Source organism: Typha angustifolia, chromosome 7 (assembly GCF_048772165.1).
Source record: "Typha angustifolia cultivar Huaian chromosome 7, ASM4877216v1, whole genome shotgun sequence".
NCBI classification, from domain to species: Eukaryota; Viridiplantae; Streptophyta; class Magnoliopsida; order Poales; family Typhaceae; genus Typha; species Typha angustifolia.
In genome coordinates, this window is record NC_133245.1 from 2,929,847 (window position 1) to 2,945,618 (window position 15,772).

At 35.9% G+C, this 15,772-nt stretch overlaps 2 protein-coding genes across 4 annotated transcripts; one reads left to right on the top strand and one right to left on the bottom strand.

Annotated features, from left to right (window-relative positions):
* Positions 1 to 3,384: 3,384 nt before the first annotated feature.
* LOC140762279 (protein NETWORKED 1D-like) lies at positions 3,385 to 13,251 on the bottom strand. Of its 3 annotated transcripts, XR_012104714.1 has the most exons (8): positions 13,007 to 13,251; positions 12,549 to 12,622; positions 12,221 to 12,459; positions 11,646 to 11,993; positions 10,286 to 11,556; positions 8,102 to 10,006; positions 6,789 to 7,977; positions 3,385 to 3,525 (listed from the first exon to the last, which is right to left on the bottom strand). XR_012104714.1 is itself a non-coding variant. In XM_073099988.1 (7 exons), exons 3-7 carry the CDS (start codon positions 12,321 to 12,323, stop codon positions 6,862 to 6,864), a joined length of 4,743 nt encoding a protein of 1,580 aa, XP_072956089.1. In that variant the 5' UTR covers positions 12,324 to 12,459; positions 12,549 to 12,622; positions 13,007 to 13,250; the 3' UTR covers positions 6,682 to 6,861. The 3 variants fall into 3 exon arrangements, 2 of the variants coding, with proteins under 2 accessions (XP_072956089.1, XP_072956090.1); XM_073099988.1 differs by lacking the exon at positions 3,385 to 3,525 and having other exon boundaries at positions 6,682 to 7,977; positions 13,007 to 13,250; XM_073099989.1 differs by lacking the exons at positions 3,385 to 3,525; positions 12,549 to 12,622 and having other exon boundaries at positions 6,682 to 7,977; positions 13,007 to 13,250.
* LOC140762281 (leucine-rich repeat extensin-like protein 6) lies at positions 3,944 to 5,372 on the top strand. The gene has a single exon (XM_073099990.1). The coding sequence runs from the start codon at positions 3,978 to 3,980 to the stop codon at positions 5,124 to 5,126; it is 1,149 nt and encodes a 382-aa protein (XP_072956091.1). The 5' UTR covers positions 3,944 to 3,977; the 3' UTR covers positions 5,127 to 5,372.
* Positions 13,252 to 15,772: the final 2,521 nt, after the last annotated feature.

Sequence of the window (15,772 nt, forward strand, 5' to 3'; positions counted from 1 at the left end):
TTTAAAAATAAAAATAATAACTTCCTTACACGTTAAAAATTGTTTTATTTTTTCTTTTATAACTCATTTTTCCTGGGAGAGAGAAGAGCGAAGTAGCTTCGCTTAGAGTGAAAACTACAGTTTGTAGCAACTAAATACATGTTAACATTAACTAGGTTAGAGAAGCACCAAATTGATCAAAATACACAAAATCTATTCCCAATATATCTTGCTAGCAACGACAACACGTTGTGTGTCGAACGGACAACAATGAGCTCAAACTATGTATTTATAACCACACTTGGATAAAAGTCTATAAAATATGAACTTCAAAGTCAACTGGGTGAATTGCTCCAGTAACCTTTATTACAAGCTACGATGCAACCACTAAGTACTTAAGAATTTTGTTTAACTTTATAATGAAAATCAAATCCACTCTCAAGATAATAAGACATAAGATTTTGTTACAATTATCTTAAACACTCATAAACACTCAGGGAGACTATTAAGTGAATAATGATCTCAAACTCCTCTCTTCATCATATGGATATGGAGCAAAAGATAAAAGCATGCTTGAGTTTCACTCAACCCAAATAATGGGATACAGATTGTATTCATATTTACTCGAAATTAACATGTTAGAATAATATGGATTGACTCAATCCATTTGTAATCAAATTCATCTATTACAGGACTGATTTTCTATTAAACTGAATCGTTTTTAAATTTAATATTATAAGAGATTTAAAATCGGATGTGCTCATTTTGATAAAAATATTAACTTAAGCTACCAATACTACTTGGGTCTGCTAAAGAGAAGACAACTTATTAATCCGTTTGTTTGGTACACCTAAATCAGCGTAGCTTTGTTCACCTTTCAATTGAACAACATTAACACAAATAATATCTACTGAGATTATGAATTTGCTTTCATGAAAAGAAAGAAGAGACTTGACGATAATCCTAAACTATATATTTGGTTGAGAAACAAATCGAACTACAGTAAGGCAAACTATTAAAAAGGCTCTCTAGAACTATAAGAATCTTGAAAGGTTGAAAGCTAGCTTTAAAACGAAGCTAGCCATGGTAGGAATACATGCTCACTAGGGTTGGAATCCAGTGATTGAGAGGCTCTTTAGAACAAGAGAAACAAATATATATATATATATATAACAACCCTAGTAGAGTGCAGTGCTAGTGCTGAGGATGAAAGATTTTAATTATTTTATTGAAAATTTAGGTTTGAACTTGGGGGGACAAAGGCAACTCCAAGTACTTCATCAAATTGCATAGAATAGAATTATTCCATCAATTTTGCCATCAGGATAATCTCAACGTGGGAAAGCTAATCTTTTTCTTACTTTAGACCAGATCCTATCAAAGGTGAGGACCATTAACTACTCACAGTAGGTGAGGACTACCACAAATTTCTCTTTGCTTAATTTACCTATTCAAATAATTCATGAGATTTATACATATGTTATACGCAAACTATATTCAAAGTTATGATATAGTTGAAGAAGCCAACCACTGAACAAAATAAATTGCACTTCAACAGCTAAGAGATTCACCCAATACTTATGTTTATTAGTTATCTCCAAATCCTTAATTATGCTTGATTAGTATTCCCAACCATAAGAGCATATACTATTAAGAGGTCAGCAGCACCAAAGACAATTGAAACAATTCAAAAGCTTATGGCATTAAGTGGGGTTCACAAAAAAGAGGAAAGATTAGCTCAAAGGACTTTGTCAATTGGATTTTTGGTGGGCAAGAGATTTCTTTGCTTACATTAATACCTCGGACTTAGCCTACTCCATAGCTTAGAAATCAAGTTATACTATACCATCACAGTTCATGTGAGCCATTAATAAAAAGGAAAATCCTACTGCCTCTGAACAAGGATAGAGATTTATCACCAACTACTACATCATTATGCATAACCACCGTCGCAAATAAAGGCGCTTCGACAATTATATAAACGATCGAGATGCAATTATTTTTGACTAACTCTAGCAGTTTTCGACAAGTTAAATCAAAACTGCAAAATATTCTCGGTTTAATACCACTTGCATTGGCATAATTTAGGAGATTACCATTCATTGGATTAAGGAAAGAATGAAGCAATGTCATTGTTGCAACTTGATACAACCCTAACTAATTCCATTACTTTAGATAGCTAACGACTATAAACTACAAGAAGGGTTAGCTAAACAAATGAAACCTAAAACACGCTAAAAGTTTGATCAGCAAAAGATTTAGCCTCACAAAATCTATGAAGAGATTGAGGATATCAATCAAAGAGTGGCTCAAAATTTGTTAGTCATTGTCCTTGTGTTTGTCATTGTTTGTTGTTGCCAGTCCCATCTATTTACATATCAACAGTATTCACTTTAGTCGTCTCGATGTCTTCTAATCTTCTCAAGGTTGATGGAAATTAATTACCTAGAGTGATCTCCTAATTAGAGTGGATAACATTCATATGATCACTTCAGATGATCAGATGTCAATTCTCGAAAGGACATAATTTTCTTTGTAACTTTTGGCATGTTATCTTGAGTTAGTGATGTTGATATTGGTAGATAATGATGTTGATTTACTATTTGTATGATTGAAACAAAAAAAGATTACAATTACTTAGTAAAACAAGTGATAAAAGATGTATTAAAATTAATCAGTATTTATTATAATGAGGTTGCATATAAAATTATACAAAACGAGGAGAAAATAATATTATGGGCATGCAAGAGTTACGTAGGTGGACTTTGTCTTGTATTTATGGCTTTAATTTGCTTCACCCCACAAGCTAATGCTATTAGCAAGTCAATATTTCTAATTAAATACTCTAATATCCTTTCATGCGAAGATAATTAAGTAGCCAACTAAGTTCCTTTTTTCTCAACAAAAGGAAACAACTAAATAAGATATTTAAGAAGTTAAGTTTCACCTTAAGGGTTATCTTTGATATGACTATAAAGTAAAGTTAGGAGGTCCATTTAATGTGACTAATTACAGTCACAATGTTTGGTTGCTTATGAAACGTCAGTTTCACATTAAAATGCAACCCAATAAAATAAGTTTGTTGTAAAAGTACATAATAACTTTTGTAATTTAATTATATTTAATTTTTTAAACTTATAATAATAAATTTTAGTGTGCATTCCACCTATAAATGATGTGTTATCAGTTATAGAAAACATATGTACTTAATTTTAAATACTAAATTAAAACTTTTAATATTAATTAAATTATAGATGTTCCAAAATATGTGCATGCATTAATTATTTTCATAATTAATATTCTTCAACCAAGATATATATTTTATAATAAAACATTGGAACCTTGAACGCGTCTCTAAATTAAAAGAATGCAACTGACCTTTTCTTTCCCACTTACCAATGGCATTTGAAAATTAAATTGACATGACATGCTTGCACACATCTGTATCCTAATGTCGACCCCTCCAAATAAGACATAATAGTATTCTAGACATCAAGCATTAATACTAATTAATTTTCAATGGTCATAATTTGCCTGCCTGCCAGCCTGCAAAAATAAAACATCCATCAAAACATACTAAGTCCATGTACTAATCAATGCATTCTAAGGATTATTTTACATTTATTTTAGAAGAAAACAAGTTAGAAATAAAATGATAATTTGATGTTCTTTTTTTTTTCTGTTAACACAATTAGGTGGTAATAAGAGATATATAGTGCCACCTAAATGAAATAAGAATGTTTGTAGTAAAATAGTTAACTCTACATTAATTCTATTCTATTGATGATCAAAATAACAAAGCAAGCATCGTATATCCCATAGATAATATCTTGTATCTTCCTCTCACCTTCCATAAATTCCAAGGAAAAGGATAGTCAACCATCCAATAAGATAATAGTAGCTAGTTATAAACATGTACATATATACAGAATACCTCACGTAATCAAACTTATATAAACTCCTACACCTAGAAGCCAAAGTCCCATAACAAATCCAAAATGAGGAGCACTCCTAGGACTCCTCTCTTCTTCTTCTTCCTCCTCCTCCTTTCCCTCCCTCTACTCTCTCTTTCACAACCCAACAGCCCTCCTCTCTCTCCCATCAACCCTCGCCTTGAGAAGGCCTACATCGCCCTCCAAGCATGGAAGCACTCCATAACTTCCGATCCCAAGAACATCACTAAGAACTGGTGCGGCCCCTACGTCTGCAACTACACCGGCGTCTTCTGCGCCCCGGCGCCCGACGACCCGTGCACGCTGACGGTGGCCGGGATCGACATAAACCACGGTAAGATCACCGGGACCCTCCCGGGGGAGCTCGGACTCCTCTCAGACCTCGCCCTCTTCCACGTCAACTCCAACCGCTTCAGCGGCTGCATCCCGGAGTCCCTCCGGGAGATGAAGCTACTCTACGAGCTGGACATCAGCAACAACCGATTCTCCGGGCCGTTCCCGGAGGTCGTGCTCTGCTTGCCGTCGCTAAAGTTTCTCGACATTCGGTTTAATATGTTCGAGGGGAAGGTCCCTCCCGCCGTCTTCGACCGGCCGTACGACGCGCTTTTTATCAACAACAACCAGTTCCAGTTCACCCTGCCGGACAACATCGGCAACTCGCCGGTGTCGGTTCTCGTCATAGCCAACAACAATATTAAAGGGTGTCTTCCGAGAAGTCTACTCAATATGGCCAACACCTTGAGCCAGCTCATTCTGTTGAACAACAACATCACTTCTTGCATACCGGACGACATCGGAAGGCTAAACAAGCTCACCGTTCTGGATCTCAGCTTCAACAACTTGGTCGGGCATCTGCCGGCCAGCATTGGGGAGATGAAGCAGCTGGAGCAGCTCGACGTCGCCCACAACCAGCTCTCCGGGGAGATACCAGGGAGCATCTGCGAGCTGCCGCATCTCAAGAACTTCACCTACTCGTACAACTACTTCTGCGGCGAGCCGGAGACCTGCTCCAAGATTCGCCGGAAAGACGACCGTAAGAACTGCATTGCATACCGCCCGGACCAGCGCCCGGAGGAGGAGTGCATGGCGTTCCTCCACCGCCCGCCGGTGTACTGCGATTCCAACGGGTGTATCGCGCCGCCTCCTCCTCCTCCACCACCGCCGCCGCCGCCGCCACCGCCGCCGGTGTACTAAGGTTGACGATCATTCATGAACCTGGTGGGTGGCAGGGTTGGTATACGGAAGCTTTTTCACAAGTTTTTAATAATTTGGTAGGAGATGGATTAATAAGGTTGGTTTGTGAGGTTGATATATAGTTCTCTCTTTAATTAAAAATTTATATATGTAAAATGTTGAAACGTAGTTTTCCGCGGCAAATGACGTCGAGAATGACAGGCCTAAATAATATCCCTGGATTTTGCGACAGCATCATTTTCTCTCGGATATGGTGATCATATGAAGCTTCCTCTATTGGTTGCCAACTACTGGCGTAGCCTCTTCTAATATTCCCCTTCTTATTTCTTCCTAATATATGTCTCTCTTTTTTAACAAAAAAATAATATTGTTCACTCAAATTTAGGTGTTGATATATTAGAAAGGCTATCATTCAAAAAAGTCTAAGCAGAATTATTGAATACTTTTATACGTAGACTGTATATAATTTGTTTTTCATGGAACATTAATCCTCCTCTGTTATATAAAACCTTCCAAATATCCCCTTCCACTAATTGTTCCTTTAAAAGAAATCTCTTTTTCTATCACATAATTAATTTTAAACGCTCAGAGGATCAAAGAAGAGATGCGTTAGGATAAAATTGTCAAAATGAGAGAGAGAGAGAGAGAGAGTTAAATTTTCCATTTACAAAATGATGTCAACGTGCACAATGGCTCTTTCCAAAGGAGGAGTTATTCATGGATGTGTTTGTCTCACCTAGAAATTCCCTGACCTTTTCTAGGTCAAGAGTCAATAGTGCCAGCCTGGTTTGCACTACAAGGAGATTTGAATTTATCTTGTGAACGAAGAATAATTTAAAATAATTTGGGTGATAATTTTATTGGCAAATTCCAACTAGGACCTCAAATGCCAGAAATATGCATGTCATTGTATTTGGTATGGCTATGACCCTCACCATGGCCACTGGCTTTTAATTATTGTGTAGAAGGTTGCAAAATTGTCTCTCTTTAGTACTTTTCCACATAAAAGGAACTAGCAAGCTAATCATTTGCATCTAGAAGAGTTATCTGCATGGGTTGTTGAATTGATGGGTTTTTTTTCTTCTTTCTTTCTTTCCTTTGTTTACTTGGTCATAGCTTGGTTTCACAACTAATTGTTTAACTTGTTCAAACAATCTAATTAACTCTGGATTACGGTTTTGGTCTTTAAGGTTTTTAAGTTAGACTCAATGATTAATAGGGAGGATTCTTTTCTTTAGTTGAGATTTCACTATCATATCTAATTAAATAACCACATGCTCTTTCTTAAAGCTAAGAAAAAGAAACATATAGATGGTGGAACTTTTGTCCCAAATGCACTGGCTCAAGCCATGTTATTTCTGGGTCAGTTTGGTTTGACTATAAACAACCAATGTGAGCAGCAATGCATAGGGGATTCAAGAATTTAATGCAGCAGACTAAATCTTGGCACATTAATATTATAAGACAATTATATTATATCTTAAGTGCTACTGGATGCATGGAATGCAAAAACCTGAGCAGCTCTTTGGATCATGCGTACTATCTACAATCTCAATTCAGGCAATATAACATCTCTATTAAGATAGATAAGATAAATATGGTAATGGAGAGACAGAGCCTTCTCTAAAAGATAGTTAGCATAAAATTATGGAGATAACTTACTGAAATCTGAAGTTTGCAAGTAATACACTTCTACATCTTCGGTTGATTAGCATATTTTGTAGAAGGAAGAGAGTTAGTCCTCTTCTGGTGTAAGCCTTAGACAACCACAAGGGGTTTTGCTTGGTCTCCGGCTACCTCTTCTTCCATACAGATAATCTACCAAAAGAACCTTTGACTTCCAAGGTGCAGTTTTGGTTCTCTTGTTTGCATGCTCTTCTTCAAATTTTAGCAAGATATCTTGGATCTTCTGAAGCTCAAGCTCCAACCTTCCAATCTTTTCTGACATTTTCCGTGCCCGTTCTAAGATTTTCCTTTGGTTTCGGCTGCTGAGAGATAAATTTTCGCCAGAAAGATTGTCAGGGGATGCTGTTAAGTCTTGAGCATTCTTTATCAACTTCTTGTTGGTATCAATCAACTCAAAGATGGTCCCCTCAGCATCTTTTAACTTTCCTTCGACATTATCTAATTCGAAACATGAAGTGCTGCTGTGTTCTTCAGATGATTCAATATTTGTTTTAAGTTCCTGTATAGTAGCTTGAAGAACTAATAGCCTTTGAGTATCAGAAGAGAGTCTCTCAATGACCCTTTTGTTCCACTCATGACGAGTTTCTATACCAACTTTTTTGGATAATTCTTGCTTGTCAACACACAACTCTTTCTCAGACAACAGATCGCAAGAGAGGCGTCCCTTACTTATCTCCATTGTATCAATCTCCGCATGCTCTATATTGTGCAGCATACTGACCTCTGGAGATTCCTGTGTGTAGCTGTCACCATCTTGTCCAACTATTCTCCAGAATTCCAGCATTTGGTCATTGGTTTCATCTGAATTCCCTATCTTTCTTTCCTCAAAAGAGAAACCACTATTGCTGGATTCTGAAGAATTTTGAATGAGATCGAGCTGTATATCTTTCAGCATCTGCTTATAGTTGACTTCGTCAAAGTCATCATGTAGGATTTCCTTCAACTTCAACATCTCAATTTGTTTTTGTGCAGCTGATAAAGTAGAGCTGAAATCAATAATTTCATGCTCTAAATGAATTCCGGTATCCATTGCCATTTTTTGAAGTGCTTTAATTGTTGCAAACAATTGTTGCAATTCCAAGTTTCTTGCTGGAGTTATTGCATTATGATACTCACTCAGTTTATCGCTGTTGTTAAACAGCTGAAATGAGGTCAATATGTTTCCCTGAAAGTAGATAGGTAAAGAGAATTAGTGGTTACACAAACACAAGATGATGATTCCAGATGCAACAAAAAGATAACAAAAACTGATATCTTTTATCTAATACTAAATATGGAGAAAAGAATACCTCATTTTCCAGCTTATTTGATGATAAAAGGCCCTTTTTCAGCGCAGCATTCTGTCCTGATAGGTCGGCGGCATTATTCTGTGAGGATCCCAGAATGGTAAAATCTGCATTCTTGTCCACTTTCAATCTTCTGTTCTGTACTTTGATTGCACTGAGCTTTTCCTTCAACACATCCACATATAAATTTCTCCGAGTAGCTTCTTCCTTTAGCACTTGCCTTTCTACCATGGCACTCATCTCAAAGTTCTCACATGTCATTATTAACTCAAGTACCTTTTCTCGGAAGAGAGCTGCGTTAATTGTAGCAAACTGGATGTTGCTTAGTAAGGTTGCAATTTCTGTAGTGCAGGACTCAACCACTTCCATTCCTTTCTGCTGTTCAAACGTCAGATTCTTTCTTTTGCCTCTGAGCTCTTCCAATTCACCCTGCAAGTTATGAAGCTCCTCTCTCAGCATCTTGTTTTCTTTATGAAGGCTTGAAATATCAGTTTCTATGTTCCAACTGTTTTCTGATAAGTTTGTAATGTTCTTCTCTAGATCTTCTCTCACCACCTTGACCCCTTCAAGATTTCTACACAATTCTAGGTTTACAAATTGTGCTTGTCGGATCATCTGATTAGCTTGTGATACATCTCTGTGTTTCAGTGTAACAGAGCCCTCTTCTGTATTTATGTGTCCATTCAGTTGGTCACTCATACCCTGTTCTGCATTAAGATCACCCTCGAATTTAGCAGAATTACAGTTGTTCATACTACCAACTGACGTCTTCAGGTGATTGTTTTCTACTTGCAGAGCATCTATGTTTTCATTCATTAATCTGAGTTCCTGGTAAATCTTATTCATACTCTCATGAAGACTATCAAACTCGTTGCACAATGACAATAAATTTAATGCCTTCTCATAGCAGACGCTTTTGAGTATCCCATTAAAATGTTCCATGGTTGTTGCTTCTTCAAGGATAACAAAATACTCCTCTTTCAATGATTTTTCTTTCTCCCTGATGTCATGAAGTGTACTTGATATAGAGGAATTATCTTCTTGCAACTTAGTTATTTCACTTTGTAATGAACTGCGAGACTCTTGCAAGTCTGATAACTGATCAACCAGAAGCTTCATTTCATCCTGGACTTCTGCCACTTTTTCATAACTAGCCTGGTTCTCCTGAGAGAACTGTTCATTTATCTTAAGTAGCTCTTGCTTTTCACTTTGTAGCAGTGACATTTCCTTAGTCTTTGTCTGAAATTCTTGCTTAAGAATGTTCTTTTCTGATCTCAGATCTGCCACTTCCTGCCCATAATGCTGCAGAAGAGTAACAATTGATTTCTCAAGAATATGATTCTGTTTTACATCCTGAGCATCTGAAACTCTATTCAACAAGTACGAAATCTCATGCAAAATTAATTGCAAAGCTAAATCATCTTTCATACCATCCAAAGAACCATACTTGTGATCCAGATTAAGTACTTTTAAAATCAAACTAATCCAGTTGGCTAGCTTCCCTGTGAGTTCCAAATTCTGTTTCTCTGCACACATTGACTTCTCTTGATGCTTCTGCAATTCCACTGAGAGGATCAAATTATTTTCCTTCATATCGCATAAGCATCTCTGCAAGATAAAAACCTCAATTTGAGCATTTATGATCTTTTGCTGTTCTACTTCAAGATACTCCTCCCGACGGTGGCCTTCTTCTTGCAGCAGGCAGATCTGCTTCTCCAAAGCACTAAGCTGTCCCTTGCTGGAGTGGACAAGATTCTTGCACTCCTCCCTTTCTTGTCGCATTAGCTCTTGCACTTCCTTGAACTGGTGGAAGGTCAAATCTTTCTCCCTCTCTAGATTCAAGTGTTTGCCTTCTAATTCTTCATATTTACTTTCCAAGTTTTCTAGAGTCTTGCTAATGCTTTCTACCTGGCACATAAATTCAGAATAAGTATTAGCTCACAAGAATGCCTCCAGCCTATAAAAACTATAGACATAACTAATAGAAAATAGAACTTGTGAAATATCAGGTGTTACGTAGACAAAATAATTAGGGGCTCCAACATAAAATTTAAACTGTTTAATGCAAACAATACCCAAATTATTGAAGTCAATCATCAAAATTTGAAGAAAACAAGTCCTGTTGACTGACTGACTGAATGGTTTGAAGTGCAGAAGAGAGAAGCAGAAATGTCTTGAATCATTTACCTTAGAGACAAGAGATTCCTTTTCATATAGAAGAACGGAATTGCGATCACAAAGATGCTGACAGGATTCTTCCAAGTCTTTCAGCTTTTCTCTCAGGCCTTCAAGTTCGACATTTGTGTCACATAAGGAATTGTCCAAGAAAATATTTTGAGCTGACATTTTCTCCATATTCTGAGATATAGTCTCTATCTTCGAGACCAGCAGAACTCGTTCTGATTGGTGGGTGGAAATCTTGGAGTGGAGGTATACACAGGAGTCTTCTAATGTCTTCTTCTTTTTTCGTAATACTTCCAACTCAGTATTTGCGACTGACAAAGAATTTACCAACATTGCATTCTTTTCTGACATCTCCAAATGTTTCAGAATCTCAACATGAACTTCTAGATCCTCATGATTCTTGATGATATCTTTTAGCTCCATGTTTCCATCTCTCAACTCCTGTACTAATTTCTGAAGTGACTCTACATTTGAATTGACATCTTGTATTTGCTTTGTGATAAAAGAGTGCCTCCTCTCTAAATCAGCTTTGTCTTCTTTGAGACGAGAAATATCCTTTTGAAGAACCTTCTTTTCTTGTACATGGAGAGACACTTTATCTTCAAGTTTTCCTCGTACATCCTTCAAGAAAATTATTTGATCCTGCAGGTCAATTATCCTATCGGTAGAAGATCGGTTTTCATCATTCAGCATTCTATTTTCTTCCCTAATACTCTTTATTTCTTCTTCTACTCTAACTTTATTAGTTTCCATGTCTTTCAACCTACCTACTTCACCTTGAATCTCCAGAACCAAATTTCTCAATTTTTCTTGAGATTCTTCTAGCATCTTTGCTAAAGTTAAACGAGCCATTTCAGCCTGCATTCTTTGTAGATGCTCTTCCTGTATAGAGATTCTAAGTTTTTCCAACTCTGCTTGCTTCTCATTATGTTCTTCTTGCTGCTCTTGTTTAAGCTCATGCACTTTTGTCTGCAGAGATTGGTTTTCTTTCTCCAGCATTAGGGACCTCTCACCAGCACAGCTTAAACTATTGACTGCAGTTTGCACCTCATCTTTAAGCTTCTTTAACTCTTCCTGAGTTTGACATAATTCAGCCTTCAGGTTTGATAATACTATTTCATTTTCAGCCTCTGATTCAGATAGAGTCTCTTTCAGACAGAGAACTGCTGATTCAGCTTCATCACCGCGCTTTGATTGTGATGCGATTTGGCTCTTGAGATCTTGGTTTTCTAGTAATAACCTTGATATTTCTTTCTGGAGTGCTTCTTCTCCAACTGCAACCATATCATTCATTTATCATAATGGATCATGTTCTTTAAAAGTTCCTATTCTTTTCTGGTGAAATGGATTGTCCAAGACATACCTTTAGTGTCCTTATGTAGATCAGTAGGGCCAAGCAAAGCAGGAATGAGTGGATCAGGCATATCAAGATTATGCGGGTCTGACTCATATACAGATGTAGATGATATCTCATCATCCAATTCAAATAGGATTTGATCTGGAAAAGCTTCTGCCATTGTTTGATGAGCCTGTCGAAGTGCGCCATTTGCATGGTCATATCTCTCTGCTAAAGCTCGGTATCCTCGGTAAAGTTCTTCGACCAAATTCATCAACTCAGGGCGTCTCTTGTAGAACATCTCTGCTCTTTTTGCGAAGGATTCAGCATCCTCTTCGATGATCCTGATCATCGATTTGACCTTACTATCCATATCTGGTATTAAAGCATGTACATAAACGTGATCACTTCAACTGTAAATAATAATTTTAGCAGGAGAAAAAGAGCACATAAGGATTTTGTTATTGACATGATTAAGAAGCATCATGCAGTATGATCCGCTAAATTCAAACTTCCCAAAAATGCTTTTCGCTTGCCGAAGCTCCCTTAGATTGGACAATTCATAAGTAATTGCTTCTTAAGCATAATGCACAAATAATTACCTTCAAGATTTTCCTTAAGCCATTTTGAGTTTTTGGGACTCATGTGACTGTCCCACCACCAGGAGTACAAGCGTCTGGACTCAGTATGTGACAAAGTTGCCATTACTCCAAGCAGCAAACAAACAGTAGATTTGGTTTGAAAAAGACTTTTATCTTGTACCAGTACGATAAGAAACCAATGCAGTGGATCCGAACTGGAAGAAGAACTGAATACTAACTACTACAGCTACTCAGAAACCCTGCAAGAAAAGAATGTGGATTTGGGATTTGATTGTTAAATTTTGGATAATAAATCCTAACTCTAAATTTCCCAAGGAATAAAGAGTACCTCAAAAGAAAAGAAAATTGCAATCAAGGTTCAGAGAAACCACCTTGCATTACCTCCATTTTTAACCAAACCACCTGAAGAAAAGAAATTAGATAGAGAAGCAAAGAATCATCTGCACTTCAATATAAGAAACTTTTAACAAAAGCAAATCATTACCAACATCATCAATAAATAAAAAAAAGAAATTAAGTCCGACATCTGCCTTTAATTGTTCTGCAACGAAATGTATCTTCTTTCCCCCATCACTTGGAAAAAGATCCAAACACCAATATGTATAGCAAAAGAGGACTCAGATCAACAGCAATCAAAACCAGGGAATCAACACAAAAGATCGGGTAACCGTGAAGTAGAAAAAGATCACTAAAAAACCAGCAAAAAAAATCTTAGATGCCCAAAAATTGTCCAAAGAAGAAGGGGGCTAAAAAAAACCAATCTTTCTGCAAGAAGAAGGCAACTACCATGACCAACTTCGGCAATGGATCGTCTCAACTCTGCAGCTGCACCAAAAGATCCAGCTGCTGCCCATCACTCTCAGCCCATTTCTGAACCAAACGAAGGATTTTTTTCCCACTTTCTCCTCTATGATTTCTCTGTGCCAGTAAAGATTCTTCTTATACAACTCCTCCTCTGTTCCCACGTACAGACTCCGGAGCAGGGCACAGGAAAAAGGAAAGCGAAATCATAGCACAAGGACAAAGACAGAGCCAGAAGAGTTAAAAGGAATTGGGATGCTAAAATTTTGGCAGACTAGTGGGAATTGGGATTGGGTGGTTGGACGATGATGGAGAGTAATAATTAATACTTGGAATAGTGCAGTGAATAGTGGGACGGATAACAATTAATTCCAATAATTTCGCCGAATCGATAGATGCATTAAAATTAGTAACCATCCTTCCTTGTTTGATTGCATTGCCTGGTGGTGGTTTTACTTGAGATACACTGATGCTGGTTCTTTATTTTAAACTTTTTCTTTAGCAAAAAGGTCCTTCAATTCCTTCAATTCTTATTACCACCCCCAAAGGTTCCAGGTTAAGAAGAATTATTAGCAAACTTTTGCAAACAACCACATGTTTTTATAACTTATTATATTGTCGGTTTACCCTTGGGATGTGTCAATTTTAACCATAACTTCCCCTTTCGTACTGCGTGCCTCCGACGCCATATTGCGTTGATCCGAGTTCAGGTAGGTGCGTGACAAGGGGGTGACCATGACTCCATACCTAAGCGACTAAAATAACTTTAAATTGCCAGCTCCATCTTAATTGATTGTGGTCATATGGCTAAACTTTCTTCTCTTTTTCCGAGATAACAGCTGAACACCGTAATATTTTTATTCTAGAATATAAATATTTATTTATTTATTAAAATTATATTTTATGTCGTATACTAATTTATTTTTAATAAAAACTTTATTTTGACAATAATAAAATGGAATACCTGTCTCTATATATTTACTGTTTAATTCAGGCTTGGAACTAACTCTAGGCGAGCTCGAATTGAAATTAATGAATCCATGCATTGGCTTAGGCTTATTTTTTATTAGATCATGGAGAAAATTTACTCCCTCAATCATATCGAGTAATTTTCCATCTGTCATCATCATACGTGTTCATGAGAAATAGCGTAGGGAGGGACCGTAGCCGACCAATGATTTTGATTCTCATGATCACACTAAAAAGTCTTCGTCCTTTTTGTTTTCTGTTGTCTTTTTGTCTCGGAATTGAGGTGGCTGAAGAAGCCTACACATAAGAGTTTTGGACCAGAGTAGCCACCCCCAAGCATTTATTTAATGTGTCTAATATATTATTGTTACGATTTAGATATATTTTAGAGAAGATTATAGAGCTGCCCACCGAGTTGATGGAAAAGAAAGAAGAGTTAACCATTTTTTTTCTACTGTAAAGGTAATTTTTTATCGATCAATTTGATGAAGATCTAATAGTTAAGATATTTAAAAATATAATAAGAATAAAAGATATTATCGATTTAGTAGGTAATTTTTTTTAGATATATAATCTTGCATATTATTTTTTAACAATTATATTATCTTAATATTTTATCAAGTAAAAAATATATATATCATCAACTGGGAGTAATGTATATATATCGAAAGAAGGGTATTGATATCTTTTACAATTAGCTTGATGAAAATTTAATTATATTTTATCTTTTTGATTATTTTTTATTATTTATATATATCTCCCATTAGTTTAAGATTGATTTATTAAATTAAATTTTAATAGATAGAGAATTATATTTAAATTGAAGTTTATCTCTAAATAATCAAATTTAAATTATTTAATATTAAATAATATCTCCTATAATTAATGCATAATTATATTTAAGAGATAAATCTTAACGGAAGAAAAAAAAACGTGAAGCGCTCTCTTTAGTATTATAAAGTTAATTGTTTATCAATCAGTTTGATGAAGATTTAATGGTTAAGATCTTTAAGGGTATAATAAAAAAAATTAGAAAGTTAGACACACGTAATTAAATTTCATAACTAATATACTATTTTTCTTACATAATGTGGTTTTGGAATCAGTACCGGAAAACCGGTACCAGATATGAAAACTGGCTATTATAACCGTTGGATTAAGTTTATAATTTCTAAAAATACATTGAAGTATTTACCAATAAATTTACATATAATTTATTTTTCAATTTTATAATATATTTTTTGGATGTCCCTAAACCGGTAATCGACTTATATATAACTTTCTTGTTAAAACTTAGACAATTCTTATAGATACTTTTAAATTTTCATATAAATTATTTAAGTGGATTGACAAATTTTAAACACATATAATATAATATTTAAATTAAAAAAATTGTGTAAAAAATAATAGGAGCAAACTAAAAATCGAGGGTGTTTCTCGTGCAAATAAACTCCCAATTAACACCATAAACTATATCATCTAAGTGATAAATTGCACGTTTAGCATAAACGAGTGAGAAGGTGGTCCTTGTCATGCATCAATTAGGTTTGGTGGGATAGGTTGTGGTTGGGTGTATACATCGGTGGCGTATTTATGATATAAAACTTATTTGTGATAAAATGAGGATTTTATCTTTTACGGGCTATTTATTCTCGAATTTATTTACTGTATCAATATTTGAAACAGCGCTATATACATTGGGCTGGGCCAAACTAGAGGCCTAGAAAGCCCAACCGTTTGGATATTTCAATAGAAGTATTTATCACACACTTGTAACGATAA